This window comes from Syngnathoides biaculeatus, chromosome 18, assembly GCF_019802595.1.
Source record: "Syngnathoides biaculeatus isolate LvHL_M chromosome 18, ASM1980259v1, whole genome shotgun sequence".
NCBI classification, from domain to species: Eukaryota; Metazoa; Chordata; class Actinopteri; order Syngnathiformes; family Syngnathidae; genus Syngnathoides; species Syngnathoides biaculeatus.
In genome coordinates, this window is record NC_084657.1 from 11919958 (window position 1) to 11940522 (window position 20565).

At 42.4% G+C, this 20565-nt stretch overlaps 1 protein-coding gene across 2 annotated transcripts; it reads right to left on the minus strand.

Moving 5' to 3' along the window:
• Positions 1-96: 96 nt before the first annotated feature.
• On the minus strand, positions 97-20529 carry clip2 (CAP-GLY domain containing linker protein 2). 2 transcript variants are annotated; one of them, XM_061803761.1, is made up of 18 exons: positions 20163-20297; positions 17198-17386; positions 12781-13286; positions 11541-11665; positions 11129-11342; positions 10497-10694; positions 10324-10427; positions 10093-10153; positions 8831-8881; positions 6847-7143; positions 5869-6366; positions 5742-5799; positions 5583-5666; positions 5339-5495; positions 4941-5100; positions 4584-4772; positions 3426-3491; positions 97-3327 (listed from the first exon to the last, which is right to left on the minus strand). In XM_061803761.1, exons 2-18 carry the CDS (start codon positions 17304-17306, stop codon positions 3316-3318), a joined length of 2889 nt encoding a protein of 962 aa, XP_061659745.1. In that variant the 5' UTR covers positions 17307-17386; positions 20163-20297; the 3' UTR covers positions 97-3315. The 2 variants fall into 2 exon arrangements, with proteins under 2 accessions (XP_061659745.1, XP_061659746.1); XM_061803762.1 differs by lacking the exon at positions 8831-8881 and having other exon boundaries at positions 20163-20529.
• Positions 20530-20565: the final 36 nt, after the last annotated feature.

Consider the following 20565-nt stretch of genomic DNA (forward strand, 5'->3'; position numbering starts at 1 on the left):
GCTTTTTATTTAAAACAATCAATTTTAAAGAATAAATTCCACATGGAAATTATTGTAAGAGAATGTAAAAAACAAAAACTCAATTTTCTGTTGCACAAAAAAAAAATGGAAAAATTATATTTTAAAACATGTAGCATAAAACCAGTATAATACAAGCAGGGGAAAATGAAATTGCTATGCAAAAGAAAAACATCATAAACTGGTAGGATTTGGTAATATAATAAGAATAATTTATACAACTCGAAAAAAAAAAACGTTTTCTAAAATTTGGGTTTATACTGTATAATGCAAAGGAAAATTTACAAACTGCATTAGCCGAAATTCCTCGGTTTACACCAGAAATTCCCAGCGCCTGGACATTTGTGCTCCGTTCAAGTACTCCATTTCGTAAACGTGAAGAAGTAGGCAGTGAGACGTTTGTGTTGTAAATGTTTAATGAGTCCGTCTCGGAAAGCATTGCGGCGGTAATCCCAATAATGAGAGTCCCTGTTACAGGACACGAACGGATATCTTCTTTTGCCATTGATTGCCAACTAAAAAAAAAAAAAAAAAAAAAACAGGAAATAGTTGACGATACTTGGAAGACGTTGGATGTTGGCAGATTTCAGTTTGAGAAACATTAGTAATTTTGTCCTTGCACTATCAGAGAAAAGTAATTTTATACCTTAGCGTTGTACAGTGTTTGTCACCGGGGTGGTAGTTTTACATGTGTTGCAATTGGACCCTTTGACAGATTTGTTGAAGATGCAGCATGCGGGGTTTTGGGGCCTTGGAACAGATACAGACAGTGGGCCTGTGGTATACATTAGTGTACCTGACTAAGTACAATGTCTTACAATATCTTGTCGCTGGGGTGGTACCCTCAAGCTTTCTGGATTTGGTACCCTTCTATTTTGCGATGGAAAAGGTACACACTGTACCTCAGACTCTTAGCAATTGGTATTTTCCGGAGTACCTTAAAGCAGGGGTGTCAAACTCATTTTTGTCGCGGGCCACATTGTACTTGCGGATTCCCTCAAAGGGCCGTTATGGCTGTGAAACGCTAAAAATCTTGAACCGCCTCGTCCAATTCACACGTGAAATTTACGAACTCGTTTTGGTATCAGAAATCAAGGGTGATGGGTTTTTCCAACTATTATTGTTTGGAAACACAAAATTGCTTGTAATATCGCAACGTTATCATTTCTGATAGGACAATTTGAAATTTTGGTACATTTGAACAAAAAAAAAAAAAAAAAAAAATCACAGAAGTTGATACACATGATTTGCCTCCGCGGGCCACATAAAATCACGCAGCGGGCCGGATCTGGTCCCCGGGCCTTGACTTTGACACCCGTGCCTTAATAGGGTACAACCGCCTGTCACTTGGGTGATACCGTCGACACTTAACTTTTGACATCGAGCAGGCATACCTGGTATTTTGGGGGCTCTGGAACAAGTACAGACAGTAGCCCAACAGTGTCCGTGAAAAGGCACAATGTCTCTTTAGTAGTACCGAGTTTTGCACCTTTAACCGCTTTACTTTTAGAGATCGCAAAACACACATGGTACTTTTTTTGCGCCTGGAACAGGTAAATATAGTAGCCCTGTGGTGTACATTACATAAATTATGGGGGACAATAACGGGGTGGTACCCTACATACCTTTTACAGATTGTGGAACATCATGGTGTACATTAGTCATTTAAAGGGTACAGTAGTTTGCCACAGCGGTGGTACCGTCTTTGATACCTTACATACTTTTACAGATTGTGGAAAATAATTACCTGGTTCTTTTTTTTTTTTGCCCAAGACCAGGTACAGACAGGAGCCCTACAGTGTACGGGTAAAAAGTTGGGTCAGTGGGGCGGTCCCCTCTTTTGTACCCTTCACAACTTGGGTCTGTACCATCTTGACAAGTGCAGGTTAGGGGTCCAATAGCTTGCACTTATGAACATACATTTCTGGCACAGAACAGCATTAATGAGGTACCCCACATCTGGACATATGTAGTATGTTTTTTTTTTGGCTCCTGTATGAACTGTGACATTAGTGAGCCTTTCTGGATCTGGCCTCCAGAGCTCCATGGTGTAGACCAGGGGTGTCAAACTCATTTTCATTAAAATTTCCCTCACAGGGCCATTTATGACTGTGAAACCATTAAAATCTTTAATCGCTTCATCGTATTTACGCGTGAAATGGACGAACTAGATTTGGAAAAAAAAATAAATAAATCAAAGAAATCAAGGGTAATGGGTTTTTCAACTATTGTTGATGTTTGACAACACAAAAATGCTTGTCGTATCTCAACGCTTCCGTTTTACGATTCGACAATTTGAAATTTTGCTACAGATTTGAACAAAAATCATGGAATCTGACACACATGATTTCTTTTCGCGGGCCACATAAAATCATGTGCGGGGCCAGATCTGGCCCCCGGGCCTTGAGTTTGACACCATGACATAGCCACTACCTTCAGGGCAAAAAAAAAAAAAATGACTCAGAATTTTGAGATGTACAAGCTAGAACCCAAAGCATCAGTTTTCTGCTCAATTCTGCAGACATTAAGACTCCATTAGGAATGGCTGCTAATGGAAAATATGAACATTATTGTTAATCCAATGATTATTCACAAGGATCTGTTCAAAAGCTCAAGGCTAAACGGGTGAGTCGTTGTGGAACATGGAGAGTTTTTGTGTACCTTGGACATAGTTTGTCGCTACAATTGATTAGCGCATGGAGGTTTATTCCGTTAAGGTTAATGCGATCGCTGCTATTTCTGGTTTGGTAGCTGAAGTAAAATATGTCAGACTTAATTTATGGGCTCTTTTTTTGTGTAAAAAAAAAAAATAATAATAATTTGCTCCCAGATTTTTTATCGCAAGGCCCAGCAAAGTTCAGTTTGGCGTATCACTTTAATGTACAGCCAATAATACTCGTTGATGATGACGATGAAGTCGATGATGATGATTTCAGTCTGTACACCGATCATTTCGCATGGCGACCGCTCCCTTAAAACACGTGGGAATCGTTTTATCTCTTCGAGTCACTTGGTAAATTATTTGAAAAGTAATAAATAAGAGAACAAAAAAAAAAAAGGTGTCGCAGTGGTATGTTCATGGACTCTTGGCGTTCCTTCTTGAGTACTGTAAAATAAAGGAAGCCGCAGGTGCGTAATTTCTCAAGAATTCCACCAGGCGTTACAGTACTTGGTCCGTGCGACTGGCTATTAGGTGCTTTTTCAGCAACCGCGTGTGGTTTCGGTTTCAACTTTAGATGTCCGTCACTGAATAGGACATTCTTCCGCAAGTCCCAGTTGACGTTTCCTCAGCTCATATCAGTGCTGCTCCTGAAAACAACACCCCCAACCCCCCAAGAGAAACATGTTTTAGCTCTGGTAGGTGTCTTGAACACTGGCGTAGTGGATAAGTAAGTTACAAACTGTACTTCTCGAGCGCTGTCGGGCTCCTGATGGTGAATTCCATTGGCTGACTTGTGGGCTCCTCCGTGCATCTGAAAGAGAAGAACCGGTCATATATCTGAAATATGGATCAATCGATTTCCTTTTGTACAAAGGAGGAAGCAAGGGTTAGTTTTGTATGTTGTTTGATGGACTGTAATTCCCGGCCTACAGAGCGCACCTGGTTATAAGCCTCACCCAGTCATTTGTAAAGGAAATACCATTTGGTACATTCATACGCCGTAGATGTGTAAAAACCCGCAGGTGCCCACATTGAAACACGAGATATTTACCAAGAAAAATGGTACTCAGATAGAGTTTTCAAAGTTTTAATACCTTAGCTTAGCTTATCATAGCAACAACACGGTAGCATGAACAGGGCTGGTTAAAAAAAAAAAAAAAAAAAAAAAACATACCTGTACTGGTAAAAAAAAAAAAAAAAAAAAAAAAAACACAGTAGCAACACCGTAGCACAGCACTAACAGAGCCGGTTAAAAAAAAAACATACCTAAATCACTGAGACGCAGCAGGAATACAGCAGAAACACGCGCGGTGCTAACACGGCTGGTTAAAAAAAAAACATACCGGTAAAAATCGCTAAAACGTGGCAGTAACACAGCAGCAACACGCTAGCACAGCGCTAACAGGGCAGGTTAAAAAAAAAACATACCGGTAAAAATCACTGAGACACGGCAGTAACATGCTAGCACAGTGCTAACACTAACGCAGCAGTATCAGGGCCGGTTAAAAAAAACCCAAAACATACCAGTAAAAATCATCGAGACACGGCAGTAACACGCTAGCGTAGCGCGAACAAGGCCGGGCCGGTAAAAGTCACTTCCTCGGCACATATATTCTACCAGTCTCACTCTTACCTTTTCGGCTCGAGTGCCTCCATGCGGCCGTTAGAAAAAAAAATGCACAAATTAGCCGCATCCCACATCCCCGCATAAACTGCAGGGTTGAAAGCGAGTGAAAAAAGTCGCGGTATATAGGCCCCAAATTACGGTACGTATTCATTTTTATTTAACTCCTGGAGGAATTAATTTGTTCAACCAGGAACTGTTAGAGGGGAGGCCAGTTGTTAAGGATATAAATACAAGCAATGTAATATTGACAAAGAAAAAAAAAAAAGGTGACATTACCGAGCTTTTCTCCGGATGCTTCCCCATGGCCTGCACCAGCTGGTCCACCTGCTGATTGTGCTCCAGGGCCGTCCTCAGAGCGTCCTCGGTGCTGAGTAGCTGCTGGCGGAGGCGTGTCACCTCAGAATCCAAAGCTGAGGGGTCTAGCATGGAGTGCCGGCGGTGGTCCGGGGAGAACCTCTCGCGGCCCTGGAATAATCAGACCTTTTTAGTCTCACAATTGCGCCCCCTAAAGTTTAAAATTACATCCTTAGTTCACTTTCGCAGCTCATCATCACAGCTCACTTAGCTATCTTGCTGCTACTACCGCTTATATTGATCGCCAAATCCTCTGCTGGACTGTCCCTGGTTTCTCACCAGCATGAGGAGTTTGTCACGCAGCGTCTTGATATCGTCCTGTAGTTTTTGCTCCTTGACTTTCCACTCGGCCTTGCGCAGCTCGCGGCTGAGGTCTTTGTCCATCTCTCGAGAGTGGCGACGCGACTCCAAGAGCAAAACCCGCAACTCGTTCAGGTTCCTGGGACAGAGAAAGTACAGAGGGAGTCACATATGAGCTTTATATGACATACAAATATGGATAAGAGGTGAAAATATATGGCTCAAAGATGGTTGGTAAGCTAGGAGTGGTTGACTCAAAACTGACAAATGTTAACACGTGGCCGGCTTATAATAAAGAACACAAAAAGATGCTAACAGACGCTAAGCTAACTGATATCAGATTCGATTATTCGAGATTAATTTGCGGTCCAACGTACCTTTCTTTCTTCAGCAATTCCTGGCTGATGCTCAGCAGCTGCCCAGAGGCATCATGGGACTTTCTGGATATGGATTCAAGCTCTGCTTCCATGCGTGTCTTCTCCCGGGCCAGGGATTCGGCCTTCCTTTCCCCTGAACGAACTTTTCCCTCCAGAACTGCCATTAAAAAAAAAAAAAAAAAAAAAACGCAAAGGGAATGTTGAATTTTTTCAAGTAAATATTGCAACAGTTTGGTTGACTTACCTGCAATTTGAGATTTGAGATCTTCAACTTGGGACGTGAGGGTTGAAACCTCTTTTTCCCTTTTGAGCAGCTTATCCATGGTTTCTGAAAAGAAAATGATGGTTTACATCCCGAGTGCAACTGCCCTGGTGCATAAATGGAATGGCACATAAGTCGTACCTTCAACGTTCTGCTTTAGCTTCCCCTGCTCATCTGATCGGCGGTTATCTTCGATCACCTATGAAAATAAATCGTTACGCGACTGCCCATAAAGTTGCAGATGCTAATGTTGCTAGTTAGCGCTTACGTTTGCCTCACAGTCGGTCTGGATGGCCTGCAGCTGATTGGCCGTCACCCTCAACTTCTCCTGCAGCTTCTGGACTTCCTCCTGCAAGGCCTGGTAGTCAGACACCTTACTCTCGGACAGCTCCAGTCGTTCCCCCAACTCCTGAACGGTTCTATCGTGCTCCCGTTGAAGCAACTCCATCTCCGCCAGCCTCTTCTCAGCCCTCTGGAGTTTGTCGGTAGCCTCCTCCACGGCCTCCCTCCCGGAGTTGTCCTTGGCCTCCTGGAGGCGAGCGCAGAGGTCCTCGCGTTCCTTGGTGAGGATGGCTGCTTCGATCTTGTACTTGGCCTTGAGGTTCTCCACCTCAAGCTGGTGTTCCATCTTCAGGCTCTCGAGGGCAGCCCGCAGCTCCTGGACGCCTGGCTCTTGGCCCTCAGGCGTTAATTGGTTTCTGGAGAACGAGGCCTTCAGGTCCTCCAGGGACTGCTGGTGGTCACTCACTAAAGAGTCAAATTTTGCCTGCCCAGTAATGGGAAGGGAATCAATAAAAGCGTGTATTTTTCTGGCGAGCAGATGCTAACACATAGCAAAGAGAGGTGACACGTGGCGAGCAGATGCTAACTAAGGAAGGGCAATGGATGACTGACAAAGAAAAAGGAACGATGCAAATGTGCTAAAACGGTGAACACATAGCTACAAGATTCTAAACTATCCATTTACAATACAATGGAGTACTGTACATGAGCACAAAAGCCAACACATTACTGGAGTTTGTTAACATGAACAAGGGAATCCATTGAAAATTGAGGCATACTACTGCCGTACAGCTGTTACCCTATAGCTAACAGATACTAAGCTAACAGAGGAGAACTTAAGACAGATAGACGCTAATACGTGGCTAAAAGATGCTAACTAACTGAACAAGGCCTGTATATGGCTAACAAAGACGAACATACAATGACCACAACCTTTTCCAGAAAGTTGTTATTGGCAGATTACCTTCCAAACATCCATCATATCCATGTTCTCCTTGGTGGCTTGCTGGACCTTCAGCTTCAGCTCAGCGATCTCCTGGTTCTGCTTCTCTCTCAACGATTTCAGCTCCTCCGCCTCCTGCCGGCTCGCCGCAAGCGCCACCGCCGTCGACTCGGAGTTGATCGCCCGGGCGGCGGCGGGACCCAGCTCCTGTGTGGCTGCGTCCGGCAACTGAACCCGAAGGGTCTCCACCTCGGCCCTGGTTTGGTTGAGCTCCTCTTCCAGCTGCATGATGCGACTCTGCTCTTCCACCGTGGTTTGCTGTCATGAGGAACACCGTCAGAATACTAAATATTCTTTATATTTCTGAATAAATTTTTAATAAATTAAAGTCTGGGGACCACGAGACACGAGCTCTCTGCTTGGATGGCCATAATGTTAGGTACACCAGATCCAATGCAAGAGTTGTATCACAAATTAGTTTTGAATGACATGATTTTTGTTTATTCTACAGCTAATTAATATGTTGTGAAGGTATACCTAATGACGTGTCATACGAGTGCATATTTTGACCATAATTTCCGGCCTACTAGCCGCGACTTCTTTCACCCGCATTCAACCCTGCGGTTTATGCGGTGATGCGGCTAATTTGTGCATTTTTTTCTAACGGCCGCAAGGAGGCACTCGAGCGGAAAAGGTAAGAATGAGACCGGTGGAATATATGTGCCGAGGAAGTGACTTTTACCAGTCCGGCCCTGTTAGTGCTGCACTAGCGTTAGCGCTGTGCTAGCGTGTCGTTGCTGTGTTACTGGTGTGTCTCAGTGATATTTACCGGTAAGTTTTATTTTACCCGGCCCTGTTAGCGTTAGCGCTAGCGATAAACTTTTTCTGTGTACCGTCTTTCTTTGCATATATCTTGCGTTTCAATGCGGGTTTCAAGGTGGGCATTTGCAGGTTTTATACAGCTGCGGCGTGTGTATGTACCAAATGGTATTTCCTTTACAAATGTACTCAGTGAGGCTTATAACCAGGTGCGCTCTGTAGGCCGGGAAATACGGTACTTAAAATGACAGACCATTAAAGTAATTCCCTCACATCACAAGATAAATATTTTTTTTTATCTCTGCGTTGATAACAAAGTTTAATATTGATACAACATTGATTTGACTCGTGATAATTTTCACGTTTTAATGTAACGAGTAATCAAGTTACAATGAGATGAGTTTCACTTTCACATTCGTCAAAACAAAACAAAGCAATTCCTTCCGGTTCAAGAGCCCTTTCATGGTTGACTATGCGTCTTCTTTTTGCATCTTATAAATCAAAGTTACTTGTCAAGAAACTACACGACTCTTACAATACTGGAGACAGATGACACTTCCCGTCAAAGTGGTCCGCCAGTAACCTGAACCGGAAGAAATGGCAACGTTTAGTTTCGCCAAATGTTGAAGTCAAATTTATCACACTAAAATGTGAAATTTATCATGCGAAAACATGCAATGTCTCACATTAAAATGTGAAATCTATTGTTAAAATAACTCTATTACGTTATAATGACACTGAGCATTAATTAGGAAAACAGTAATTCAATCAATCAATCAACTGACATTAAACTTCACAGAGGAGCCAATAAAGCCGAACTAATTAATCTTCCAAGAAAAGTCCACAATCTCATCAAGCGTCATTTCCAAGCAATGCAATCAGCCAGAACAGAAGAATCGATGAGTCCTGCTCCAAACATTTCAAATTGGATTACTGCGACGTGCCAAGTGAAAGTGGAAGATTGTGAGAAGAGCGCAGTCACTGTCGGACCATCTACCGTGCAAGCATCCGTTTCAAATCAACCAGACCCAGAAGAAGAAAAATGAAGTCCAGTTCTACTTTTAAGCCACTACTTGATTTGTATGGAAGACATCACAGCGCACAAGAGGAAATGGCAAGTGTGTGTAAGGTTAATGCGGCATCCAAAACAAGATCACGTCTCGTTTTTGTCAAAATATTTTGTCACCTTGGTCCTCTTACCCAACCCCAAGGATGCTGAGTCATGTTTGCATCTTCCCTGTTGGCAAAAGCAACATTTTACTGGACCAAAAAAAAAAAAAAAACAAAACCAGATTTTTCTTCGTTTTTTCAATCTCTGCAAGATGACAAATGCCCTACTTCCTCCAATAGGCAAGACTGTAGTTATACACATAATTTCTCAAGTGTATACCTGCAGATTGGGAGTTTAGCACAAAAAACGTGAATTAGGTATTTTTTTTTATCAAACAACCTTGCATAGGTTTAAAACAAACAAACAAATCCAGGGGTAGGTGAACTGATGTTGTTGTTTTTTTTTTTTTTTTTTTACATATTATCCATTATTTGCTGATAAACTCAATTATTTTCTGTTTTTGTACTCAGACCAAAGAAGTAAATTTATTGCTTTACTGGAACCAGGTTGGAGTGAGTTTAAAAGCTTCATTCAGAAAAAAAAAGTGGCACTTAAAGGTGATGTTTTAATTCTTGGCGCCAATAAACTGTCGATGTGAGTTTAAGAGCTTCATTTTGGCTTCTTGGCACCAAGAAACTAAGTTAAAGTGAGTTAAAGGTCTTCATTTAGACAAAAGAAGTGCTTTGCCACTACCTTGTGGCATTTTAGTGTCAAGAAGCCTTGTGGAAGTTAAAAGCTTTATTTAGACAAAAGTAATACGTTGGGGGCAATTGTTCGTCCTCTTGCTGCCAAGAAACTATGATAAAGTGAGTTGAGGAGGGGGAAAAAAAATCTCGGACTTCACAAAGGTTGAACTACAACTTCACATTTGTCTTTTTGTAGCCTCTATTTTACTACCTGTATTCTGTACTCATATCCTATCTGAGGTACATTAGCATGCTTTAAAAAAAGTTATTTCGATTGTCAACTTTACACATTTTTATGAATCACAATTTTTTCCTGATGTAAATCAGAGTACATACGCCGACTCTCCCTGTACTTTCTCTGCTATGTCAGGCGATCGAGCCCTCTACCCCTTAGTTTTATTGCCTTTGCCACCTCGAATCTTGCCTGGTAACAAGTGACGTGGCCAGGAAAAAAAAAGGAATGTGATCAATTCCATAAATCAAAATCAATTAATTTCAGATGTCCAGCGAAAACATTTAATATTTAATTGATGTTTTAACGCACTGTCCTTTATCTGTTATGTGTGAAGCGGGGCCCTCCAGTTAGCGTGACTGATGCCAGTTCTTCTGCAATTCTGCCTAGCAACAAGGGATGACTGAACTTTTGATTACCTCCAGGTCTCCTTTGGTGATGGACTCCTCTTCCACTCGGAACTGGAGGTCCTCGACTTTCCTGAAAACAGAAATGGGACTATGTAAATATGCTAAAACAGTGGTACCTTGATTTATGGTCTTAACTGACTCCAAGGCAAGAACAGATTTTCGTATGGCGCAAAGAAGTCACACGTAGCGAGCTGACGTCCTATGCTTTGGTCGGCGACAGGAGACTGCCGTCAATCTTACCTTTTCTCTTCCTCCAGCTGATTGGCGAGCTCCACTTTAGCTTTTTGCACGCCGGCCAAGGCGGCAGTGACTTGCTGCAGGGCGCCCTCGTTTTCCGACACGTACTGCGGATGACATCAAGTGAAGTTGGACGGATCCCTTAGAAGCTACATGATCTGCTGTCCATCTCCTACCTGCACATGCTGCGACTTGAGAGTGCTGAGTTCCTTCTCCACCTCGCAGATGCGGCTGGTGGCCTTGGCCATGTCGGCGCGCTCAAGGTCGCGCTCGACCAGCAGCTGCTCGATGTGCTGCTGCTTCTCCTTCAGCGCCTCCTGCAGGGCGGTGGTGCCGGAGATCTTGCGGGCGTATCGCGACGACGTCTCGGTCAGCTTGGGGGAACAAAAGTTGTTGCCAAATTAAGCAATTAAAAAAATTATATAAGGGCTAGAAGGAATTTATTACATGCATAGTTTAAAAGATGCAGTATTCCTTTGAGCCACTAGCGGGTAGTGTTTGAGAGATTTCTCCTATTAAGACAGCCATCAAGTGTATTAAATAGAATCAATAGCGCAGAATCGGACAGTTCCTCATAGGTCAAACTGACCAATCTTGCTTATGCCACCATCTTTACTTCTGGGAGAGAATAAAGTCCATCACAAAGGCTTTCAGCAATTAAGCAAATGGAAAAAAAGGGGGCGTGAAACAGCCAGCGAAATCAATGCGATATCTTCTTGTTAAATTGTTTTTAAGGGGACAGATGGTTTCTCAGCGAAAACTAATAAGTCATATGGAGTAATATCTAATTATCAAGCCATTATCTTACAAGTCCGGCGCGGCTCGGTCGCCCGCCCACCGACGAGGCCACCGAGCTGACAGAGCTGATGGACGAGCTGCTGGGGCTGTGGGCCAGAGACGACACGCCCATGGCCACGCGCTTCGTCTTCTTGGCTTTGGCCGGGCTGGTGGACGGGAAGCCGATGCGGATCACCTTGTGGATAGGAGCAAACAGCCCGAACTTGGGAAGACACTGGAAATATCTGCAGGGGGGCAGACATAATACATTTTGTGCCTTGATCTACACGTTTGTGCATCACAAGGTCATGCTTTAATCCGGTATAAACTGGAATGTGGAAACGTGGGTAAAAGTGTAACAAGGGAAGGGGGGGGGGGGGGTGCCTGGCTCCGTTCATTGCTGATCACAGCATTCACTGCTGTGTTTTTTTGTGCACGCGTACCTTGTACCAGCCACAGCGCCATCGTTCTTCCCGAGAGGCTCGTCGAGCTCCACGCCGCACCACTCCCCTTTGGCGAAGTCCGTCTCCCCCACGTAACGGATCACACCCATCTTGGAGCCTCCAACCTGACAGCAGGGAGAGGCCCAAAATGTTACATCTTTTATTTGAAACATGTTGAAAAGATAGATGTGACAAAAATAACAGGATATTCTTCAGCATTTGGCCATTTCCCCCTAATATTTTGGTATTTTCCATACAATACTATAGATTTTCTGTTTTATACGTTTACATTTTTTAGAATATTTTGGGATTTTTGTTTTGTATTTTTTTCTCCCTATGATATTTAGTTTTAATATTTTGTCTTGTTTTTTCCAAATGTTTTGTAATATTTGTGGGGTTTTTTCATTTATTAACTCTAATATTCATGTATTTTCTTATTTGTGCATTTTTTAATCAAAAGTACTTTTGCCCAATATTTGATATTAAATTATTCTACATTACCCTTGTCTTTATATTAGTGTATTTTTTTTATTTTGTATTCTTTTAATACTTTTGTGGTAATGTACAATATTTATTTTTATCATCCATTTGTATTTTTCTAGTAATATTTATGTTCAGGCGGCAGCTGTAAAGAGTTTGCCTCACAGTTCTGACGACCAAGGTTCAATCCCGACCCCGCCTGTCTGGAGTTTAAGTGTTCTCCACGTGCCCGCGTAGCTTGTCTCTGGGCACTCCGGTTTCCTCCAACATCCCCAAAACATGCAACATTGATTGGACACTCTAAATTGCCCCAAGGTGTGATTGTGAGTGCGACTGTTGTCTGTCTTGATGTGCCCTCTGATTGGCTGGCAACCAGTTCAGGGTGTACTCCACCTCCTGCATGTTGACAGCTGGGATAGGCTCCAGCGAGACCCTTTTGAGGATAAGCAGCTAAAAAATGGATGGATATTTAAGTTCATTTTAATATTTTTGACTCTTTTTTTCCCTAATATCCGTGTAGGCATTGTATTATGTTGTTGTAATATTTTGGTATTTCTTCTAATACTATGACTATTGAAAAATACTATGGTATTTAAAAAAAAGTATTTATTTTTTACTAAGTTGAATTTGTCATGTTCTATTTCTTTCGATCAATTATGTTGGTTTTTTTTTGTTTTTGTTTGCTACAATATTTTTATATTTTCTGAAGATGTGTTTCAGGTCTGTCCGTCCAGCCACCTAATTGACAGGAGACACTCACCAAAACCCGATCTCCAGCCTTCAGATCCTTGTCGCCGCCTTTTTTCACAGATCCGCTGTCAGACATGTTGGACCCGGACTCATTTCCCGGCTTGATGGCGCTATTGAGCAAGCCGTCTCGGAGCGGCACTGCCGTCCGTTGCCCAACGGGGCAGCCCCCACTGCCTTGCAGGCTCTGATTATGGGCACAGAGGGACTCCGTGGAGAGGCTGTCGCTGCCCTCGGCCACCGGCTGCCGGGCGAGCTTGGAAGGTCGCGTGAAGATCCCCTGCAGAGGCTGGCACTCGAAGTACCGGACGCCGCCCACTGAGCCATCGTTCTTGCCAAGGAGGTCGTTGAGGATGACGCCGGCCCACTGGCCGGGGGCGAACTGGGTCTCACCGAGGTAGGCGATGACCCCAGGTTTCACGCTGTTCACCCAAACCTGTTCGCCCAATGTGTAGTCGCCGGCCACTTCGTCGCCTTCCTCGGACACTTTGGGCGGCGTGCTGGACTTGGCTGGAGTGTCTGGAGACAAAATACAACAAATACAAATACGACACACATTTAATCCACTATACCAGGTGAGTTATACAAGGAGGCGTCTTTTTCAGAGGAGTGTCAGTTGGGGATGTGTAATTTAGGCACAGCGTGTATTCAGATTTCATATTTTTGAGGAAATGCGGAGTCCAAAACAGTTTCGACATTGTTCTCGTCTCCTCAACCATTCCCTTTGGCCGCGTCGTGCCGGCGAAAAAAAAAGGCAAGCCGTGTGTGTTGGGGTGCAGCACAATGGCACAGATTGTGCGCCCCCAGACTCTAATTGGTGCCCAAAAAGTGGGTCAGCGAGACGCATCTCCGATTAAACTCGCCATTCTTCGGCATTTTCACGCACAGACGAGGAGGGCTGTGTGTCGCGGTCGTGCCCTCTCGCAACAACCTGAGTCGAGGATCTGCCCCAGGCTCGGTAGCCCCATTGCTGGAGCTTTATGCCCCAATTGCTGCCATATGTTGCGGTTCTGGTGTGAAATGGGTGAAAAGTCATTCAGTAGTTTTTGCAAGCGTTTACGGTGTACCCTGGTCGAAAAGCATTTTTCCAGGGCTTTTTTTTGAAAGGCTTTTGAAATGAAATTGACTCAGTGAGGAAAAAAATCATGACATGAAATTGGGCTGTCTAACATAAGTTGGTGGCACTTTACAACTGGATTCCAGTTAATGAATATAAATGTTAACTGCAGTGAATGAGGTCATTAAAAAAAATGAATACTCTCTTGTAAGTGACCATAAAAGTAAAAAAAAGGGACTATTGACAACACATGAGTTTTGCCACTCGAGATCAGTCTATCCAGGCTGACTTGGGGCCAGAGAGAGGTTAGAGAACTACTTTATATATAGAAAAGAAAACAGGAAATGGTAAACAGTATTACACGACCATCCAGGACTCTGGCTCGGTCCTAATTTGCGTTGCTAAGGCAACAAGGGGGCTGGGGGGTTTGGGTAAAAAGGGAGCCAAAGCAGAGCGAAGACTGGCAACATAAGTCTCCACTTTGACCATTGTGTTCAGGCCATGTGAAACCCCAGCATTCACCCCCCCTCCCCCTCTCGCACAATGAAACCTCCACACAACTTCGTCCGCCTCCCAACGTCGGCAGCGGACACACCTCTCGCGTCTGGCCCGCCTCGGTTATTTACAAGCGCTTCGAATCCAGTTGTGGGCGGCAGCAGATGGAGGAGGCTGAGCTGAAGATCAAGTCGGACTTATTTACGACACAGCTGGCTGCTTTTGAGTGCAGGTGTCAGCCACTGAGCCATTCTTCAGTTATGTGGGAGAAGCATGTGACTCATACGAAATGGTAGTTTTAAAAAAAAAAAAAAAAAAAAACAGAACTGTTTCAGTCATCTAAAAGAACTTCAACCACTTTTGAGCAGACCGAAATAACCCCAGACCAAGCAAGACATCCAAATCCTGTTTTAAAATTGTGACCCCGTGGGTTCTCTAGGGTTAGAATCACCGCAGGGACATGCCCCCGCTTCAGTTCACAATCCATTTCACTCATTCACTGCCATTGACGTTTGTATTCGTCAAATGGAATCCTCCTGTTGAACCAACTAATATATTCCTCAAGTACATTTTGTGACAAGTAGGTAGGTAGAATGTCTCAGCTGCTCTGTGAAATTCTAATTTGTCAAGCAATGTAATGACTAAAAGATCCCTGTCGGTATTTGATTTGAGATCGGGATTGCTTCTGAATAGAAGGTAAACATTAGGTGGTTAATGTTGGCTTGTCACATCCATTATAAAGGAGAGAAATCCTGATATGTTAACATTTGAAAACGTTTAAACTCAGAATACGTATGATATAAACATAGTGCGTGTTGCAGTCGGTCATGGAAAGCGTGCGCAAAGTGTCCTCTGCAGCAAAGGAGTTGTGTCTTGTACCAGCCTAAAAAAATACTAGCTTTTGATTTTCAAAATTTAACTGATCTGGAAAAAAAAAACAACACATTCAGGAAGTCTGTTTTTTTCTGTTAAGATGTATTCGCTAATTTATCATTTTCAATATAGTCCTGTTTACATCGTTGTCCACAGATCCCAGCTCATGAATAGATGCGCAGCTGCATGCAATGTTTCAGGGATTATCTTTCTGATCCCTAACTAAGGATAGTTGTTGCGACACAATTTAAGCCGTGACAACATCAATGACCTCCGAAAGGATAAACGGAGAGGATGATAGAAAACTGCACAGAACTAAGTGAGACATGCTAACAAACAACCATGGAGAAAAAAATTGTCATTACGTATACAAACATCAGGTAGTGCATACTTTTTACAGAATGCAATCACCCTCTGGGATTAGTCAATAATCATTTTAATACTTCATAAGCACTTAAACAACAACAGAAACCATCTTTAAAGAATGTACCCATGGTACTTGTAGTACGAGTAAATGCAATGTCAACACTGCTGAATGTAATGTCGTGAGGATACTAAAACGACATATGAGCTGCAATTTAGTGGCTATTGGGTGGGAAGCAGCTCGGTTTCATTTAGCAGGCTGCGACTTAAGGTGCTCCTTTAGAGCCACTTGGGAGTCAAAATTCAAAAGAACACACCAGAGATGGGTTCAGAAAAGCGAGCATAAATGCTACAGCATTAAAACCCTTTAGCGATGGATATTTGAACATCAAACTGTGCAGCAACACGTAACAATACTCAGCAAAACCTGTGCTACTATTATTGCAGTTTATTGAGCACTTGTCAGTTCAGAATTGACCTACTGTGTACAGTGAACTAATGCTATTCATAAGAGAAAGTAACTGAGACTGACTGTAGTCAAAATCTGATAGTAACGGAGAGTCCTTAAAATTAGCGTGATTTTTTTTTTACGTGAATAAGCAGGACAACATATACATACATATGTATTACACTGCCCCCTGGTGGCCAAGTCGCACAATTAATGCATGAAATTATGATGCACAAACTGTTCATATTCTATTTATTTACGTTATTACTGCTTTTCTTTTACAAAGTACAATACTGTAGAGTTGTATTTTTATCACTATGTCCAGCGATCCATTCTCTGCACCGCTTATCACAAAATTTCGATGGTGTGTTATGAGGGATAGGAACGGATTACTGGCATTACCCATTCATTTCAATGGGGAAAAATCATTTGAGATACAAGTGTTTTGAGTTATTTAACATCATTTAACAAAAAACTTCATTTTGAGGCTGTTTTACAACCTGTGCATTGTGCAGACGAACTGGAATTTGAAGGATTGGAAAATAAAAGGGCCAGCACGGTGGAGCAGCTGGAAAACGTTGGCCTCACAGTTCTGAGGTGCCGGGTTCAATCCCGGACCTGCCTGTGTGGAGTTTGCAAGTTATCCCCGTGCCTGCGTGGGTTTTCTCCGGGCACACCGGTTTCCTCTCACATCCCAAAAACATGCAACATTAATTGGACACTCTAAATTGTCCCTCGGTGTGATTGCGTATGCGGCTGTTTGTCTCTATGTGCCCTACGATTGGCTGGGAACCAGTTCAAGGTGTACCCCCCTCCCCTGCCCGTTGACAGCTGGGATAGGCTCAAGCACTCCCGCGACCCTTGTGAGGATAAGCAGCTAAGAAAATGGATGGAAAATAAAAGTAAATGGATTTTAAAACTATGGAGTTAAAGCAAAAAAAAAAAAAGATTTCAAAATCTTGAAAAATGGCAAAATATGTATGGGCAAAATGGCCACCAACAAGCCGAAAGCATACTCAAGTAAGTATAGTGACAAACTCTTTGTGACGAGCGTGTCGTACGCCTGACGTAAATACCACGAAATGGCGCCTCACGTAGCACAGCTGTGAGTCAGTCAACGGAATAAACCACAGCAATGACAACCAGACATTTTTCTTCTTCTTCTCAATGGAGGAGGAGGAGGAAGTGACTTACTGTCTTTAAGGGGCACGGGGGAGCTTGACGTTCCACTCCTTCCCATCGGGCTGGAATGCTTGGCCCCGCGCCCGGGGATCTTCAGCCCGCTGGACTTGAGCATGTTCATGGTTTCAAAAACGGTGGTGAAGGCTGGTGGTGAAGGCACTAAGCCAGGAGGTGGTGACCGTCTCTCTCCATGTTTTACAGCTGCAAACACGGGAAAAGTAATGACACAAGGAGAGAAAAAAGATTTAAGGCCCCCCAAAACAACTAAGATGAAGAGACACCAAGAATTGACAAAGTATTCATCACTGAAACATTTTTTCAACATGTTGGAACAAGTTTTAAAACTTTAATTTGCAATAAATTAGATGGATTTCAAGTGGAGTTCTGTACTGGATCAAACACTGTGAGCGCACTGAAAATAAATAAAAAAAGGTTCATGATTGTCTTTTTTTTTTCTCAATTTTACAAGAAAAAAATGTTCAGAGGAAAAAGTTGGAATATTAGCATACAGGTATGTGTTTTTTCTTGTAATGTTACAACTTTTAACGTATTACATTTCAACATTATAAGTGTTATAAAAAATATATACATATATTGATAAAAATGCATTAATTAAATCAGTTAATTTTTAAGATAATTACAATTTTATTTTTGTACAAAAAGTACTTCTTGTTGAATATTCTTTTTATAAAACAAATACATTGTTCTCTAATAATGAAAGGTTTACTCCTGCTTTATATTACAAATTTTGGGGGAAATTGATGCCTCTTTTTACTTTTTACAGGACAATACTGTATTTGTCATATTTGCTCCTTTGCTGGTTTATGTAGGTACAAAAATCGCAATGAAAACTCAGAAAAATTTGGACATTATTCTCATAAATTGCAACCTAATCATAAAATTAGTCATCGTAATACGATTCCTTATTTATTTATTTTTATTTTGTGTCATGTTCAGCTTTTAGATTAAGCAAAATGGACAATCTCCATCCCCTTTACGCCGGAATAATTGAACTGAACAGAATTTCTATAAGGGTGTGAAAAAGACGAGGACAAACCGCTAACTCCAAAAAGAATGAGAAAAGTAAATAATTTCATACCTACAACAAAAAAAAACATTAAATATGAATGTTGCATGAGACTGTAGGGCTACACCCTGAGAAGAAAGAACAGGACAAGATAGGACAGGACAAGGACAGGAGAAGAAACATCCAAGAAAAAGATCGTAAACCCGGCTATACAACTGGAATTTGGTGGTACTCACTCCAGGTAAGTGAATTATAGAAGTCTCGAGAATGACAATATCGTGTAAGCGTGAAGAGCAAGCCTGTGGACAGGACACATCCCACGGCGACAGACCCAGGGTAGTCCGCCGGAACCTCTAAGGCACCCTGACAACTGGCTACTGTCCACAGGGACCCAATGCCAACCCCCCAGCCTCCCTCCCTAAGCCCCACAGGAACTCTTTGACATGGATATGTCCCTAGATGTGATAAGTGAAAAAGTTTGTACAGTGAACAGCATGAGTGTGTGCTAAGTGAGTGATTAAGAGGTGCGGCTCCTGCTGGTCAGCCCCATCAGGCCGGACAACCACAAACGAAGAAGACTGCCACTTCCAGAACCAGGGACCCCCCACAACACCACCATTCAAGCACACCCATGCAGGCACCAATTACCCCCCACCACCACCACCGAGTCTGGAAGGATGACTCCTAATACAATTCCTTATTCAGGTAAAATAATACAATAATTTATTGATATATGACAGGCATTTTCTCAAAGTGTAGCAACTTAATAAGTCTACCAATACGCCCAATCAATCAATTATTTACTTAATCTTGTAATATTATTATTCCATTCAAATGCAGACTGTTTTCGCGTACAACTATTAAATTCAGTCTGTTAAAAAAAAATAATAATAATAATTAAATTTTTCCCAATAACTTAAACATCAACTTTATTCTTAAAATATATTACATTTTTGTAGACTGCTGTATTTTTCCTGTCAACTTGAAAACAGGGCTATTGAAACTTTTGTATTAATATTTAATACAAGATTTTCATTTCAATCATATAAATAACTTTGTAACAGTCAGGCTTGTTTAACAATTAGCATCCTTCGTCCTTACTTAATGAAGCATATTTGTAATATGACTTCATTCAGACCTGTAAAATTGAAACTTTTTCTCCTCATAATTCCTCACATTTTTTGTGATAATGTAACTTTTTTTCCTTGTAAGAAAATCACATGATATCAATAAAAAATATTACTTTTTTACGTCCCACAATGTCAACTTCATCTCCTTGTAATGTAATTTAGTAATTATAAGTGTATTCTTTTTTTGCCCCCTCATTACATATTGTACAATAACATTTACTTGTATACTAGTTTAACAAACATGAGTTTTTCCACATATTCTTAGTCTCCATTATCTGCAATTCTTTTTCAGGTCCCGCAATATATGACAACCATCCCTTGGTGTGATGCACTGCAGTGCGTCTCAAATTTCTAGCCCAACAACAAACACAGTGTTCCATAAAACCCTCTCTGAGGCTGCTTCACAACCAAACATCAACATTATCATCAGCCCCCCTTCATCCCCGACGTCCCCATTATTTACACACACACATATATTACCTTATTATTATATATACATTTACCTAATATTGTGGCATGTGGTGATGATGTGTGACACATGGAGAACTAGTAATTGGGTCAAGTATGATGCTAATTGTGACAAATAAAAGCCTCCACCATCTTGTGGCCTGCACCTGATAGTCCTGAGGAGGATGGGGATGGTATAACCATTATATTATAATCCATTATAATATAATAAATACCTCCACAAAAAATGCATGCAGTTTGATCCATTGTTGTAAGCCGGTGACTGCGGCAAGGAAGATTTTTAAATAAATCGCCTCACCCCCATTCATCAGAGCACACAAACACACACACACGAAATACAGGAAATACTCACATTGAGTGACTAAGGTCCAGATATGAAGGGGAGCGAGCCACTTGGAATATTCCTCACCAGGAAAAGGGAGGATGCCACTCCCTGTGCCGGGAGGGATGCAAATATGGATGCTTGGGGTAGCAGAAAGGGAGAGTCCGCCGCGTGGATCCGTCCGACCTGGCTAACACTTAGCTTCCCTAGAACGAAAAGCGCCCTTAATCTCCCCGAGGTGTCTTCACAGCGCCCCGCAAACCGCCTGCACCCGACTTTCCCCCACCCTGCTACCGCGACCGCATCACGAGCAACTTTTCTTTCTTCCTATCTTCCCCAAAAAGGCGACACCCGTCTACCCGTGACTTCCTTCCGGGGCTCTTTTTTCCCTTCGCTCCCTGTCGTTTCGGTTCTATCCCGAGTGATTTTTTTT

What these genes read in the sequence shown, in the direction of transcription:
- clip2 (XM_061803761.1), bottom strand. Translation starts at nt 17,306, where the DNA reads ATGAACATGCTCAAGTCCAGCGGGCTGAAGATCCCCGGGCGCGGGGCC. An exon ending in CAGCTGGAGGAAGAGAAAAG is followed by an intron (nt 10,154 to 10,323) that starts GTAAGATTGACG and finishes TTCTGTTTTCAG; the next exon opens with GAAAGTCGAGGACCTCCAGT. An exon ending in GGTTGGGTAAGAGGACCAAG is followed by an intron (nt 7,144 to 8,830) that starts GTGACAAAATAT and finishes TCCTCATGACAG; the next exon opens with CAAACCACGGTGGAAGAGCA.